At 56.3% G+C, this 903-nt stretch overlaps 1 protein-coding gene across 1 annotated transcript in view; it reads left to right on the top strand.

The window, feature by feature from the left end:
• Positions 1 to 684: 684 nt before the first annotated feature.
• Positions 685 to 903, top strand: part of Tco025E_09547 (uncharacterized protein) — a gene marked incomplete at both ends in the record, with an annotated part of 396 nt that continues 177 nt past the window's right edge. The window contains one exon of the mRNA XM_029376361.1: positions 685 to 903. This exon is cut by the window's right edge and continues 177 nt beyond it. Within this exon, the coding sequence (XP_029223526.1) occupies positions 685 to 903 (219 nt within the window).

Raw genomic sequence — 903 nt, 5'->3', positions numbered from 1 at the left:
GTGTTGCGCCGTGTTTTTGTTCAGGAAAGAAGTGGTAAAACCGGATATGTTGCGCCGTGTTTTTGTTCAGGAAAGAAGTGGTAAAACCGGATGTGTTGCGCCGTGTTTTTGTTCAGGAAAGAAGTGGTAAAACCGGATGTGTTGCGCCGTGTTTTTGTTCAGGAAAGAAGTGGTAAAACCGGATATGTTGCGCCGTGTTTTTGTTGTGGCGGCTCGGGTGCCTTCTGCGCCGCGGCACCAGTCAGCAGCACCGAAGATGTGTGGGCGGCGGCGTCACCGCCGCGCCGCCTGTAGTGTCGTGCGGGTGCGAGGTGCTGCGTGGTGCGGGAGGGGCAGGCCCGGCGACGGGGAGGCGTGGACGCCGCACGATGACGGTTTCTCGTTTCTTCGCAGTAAAAACAAAGAACTATAGTAGGGAATAAAAAACGTCTTTTAGGTGCCGGGCTCGCTTTAAGGGTTGTGCTGGAGCCGCGCGATGCCGCTGCGCTGCTGCGCCCTCTCTGCCGCAGTCCCTTCAAGCTGAACCGATGGAGAGACGACCACTCATGAGTACATCGTGTGTCCGCACCTTTTTTTTTTAACGCGGGAAGAATTACGGCGGCGTGCGTGCCGGCACGACTTTGCTGGTTGTGTTGCATGCGTGCCGTTGCTCTGCCCTGCAGTTACACAAAAAGTGAGGGGGCAATGAGAAGCTGCCGGGAGCCCGCACAAATCGCGGCCGTGCCCATACAGCGTGGCGCCGCAGGGAATCCGAACTCTAGCCGTGCGGCTGCGTACAATCAAAGAGCCGCAACTGGCAAAACATTACTTTCTGCAAATAATGGTCCTCACGGGGATCTCTTTGCCTATCTCAGTGTACAACTCTCAAATGCTCTTGAAAGCAACGAGGCGAGGGCGAGCTGG

The sequence above is a fragment of the Trypanosoma conorhini genome, assembly GCF_003719485.1.
Source record: "Trypanosoma conorhini strain 025E chromosome Unknown Tco_14.4_contig_01165, whole genome shotgun sequence".
Taxonomy (NCBI): Eukaryota; Euglenozoa; class Kinetoplastea; order Trypanosomatida; family Trypanosomatidae; genus Trypanosoma; species Trypanosoma conorhini.
Note: the sequence above shows the minus strand (reverse complement) of the source record. Positions and strands in the feature narration are given on the sequence as shown.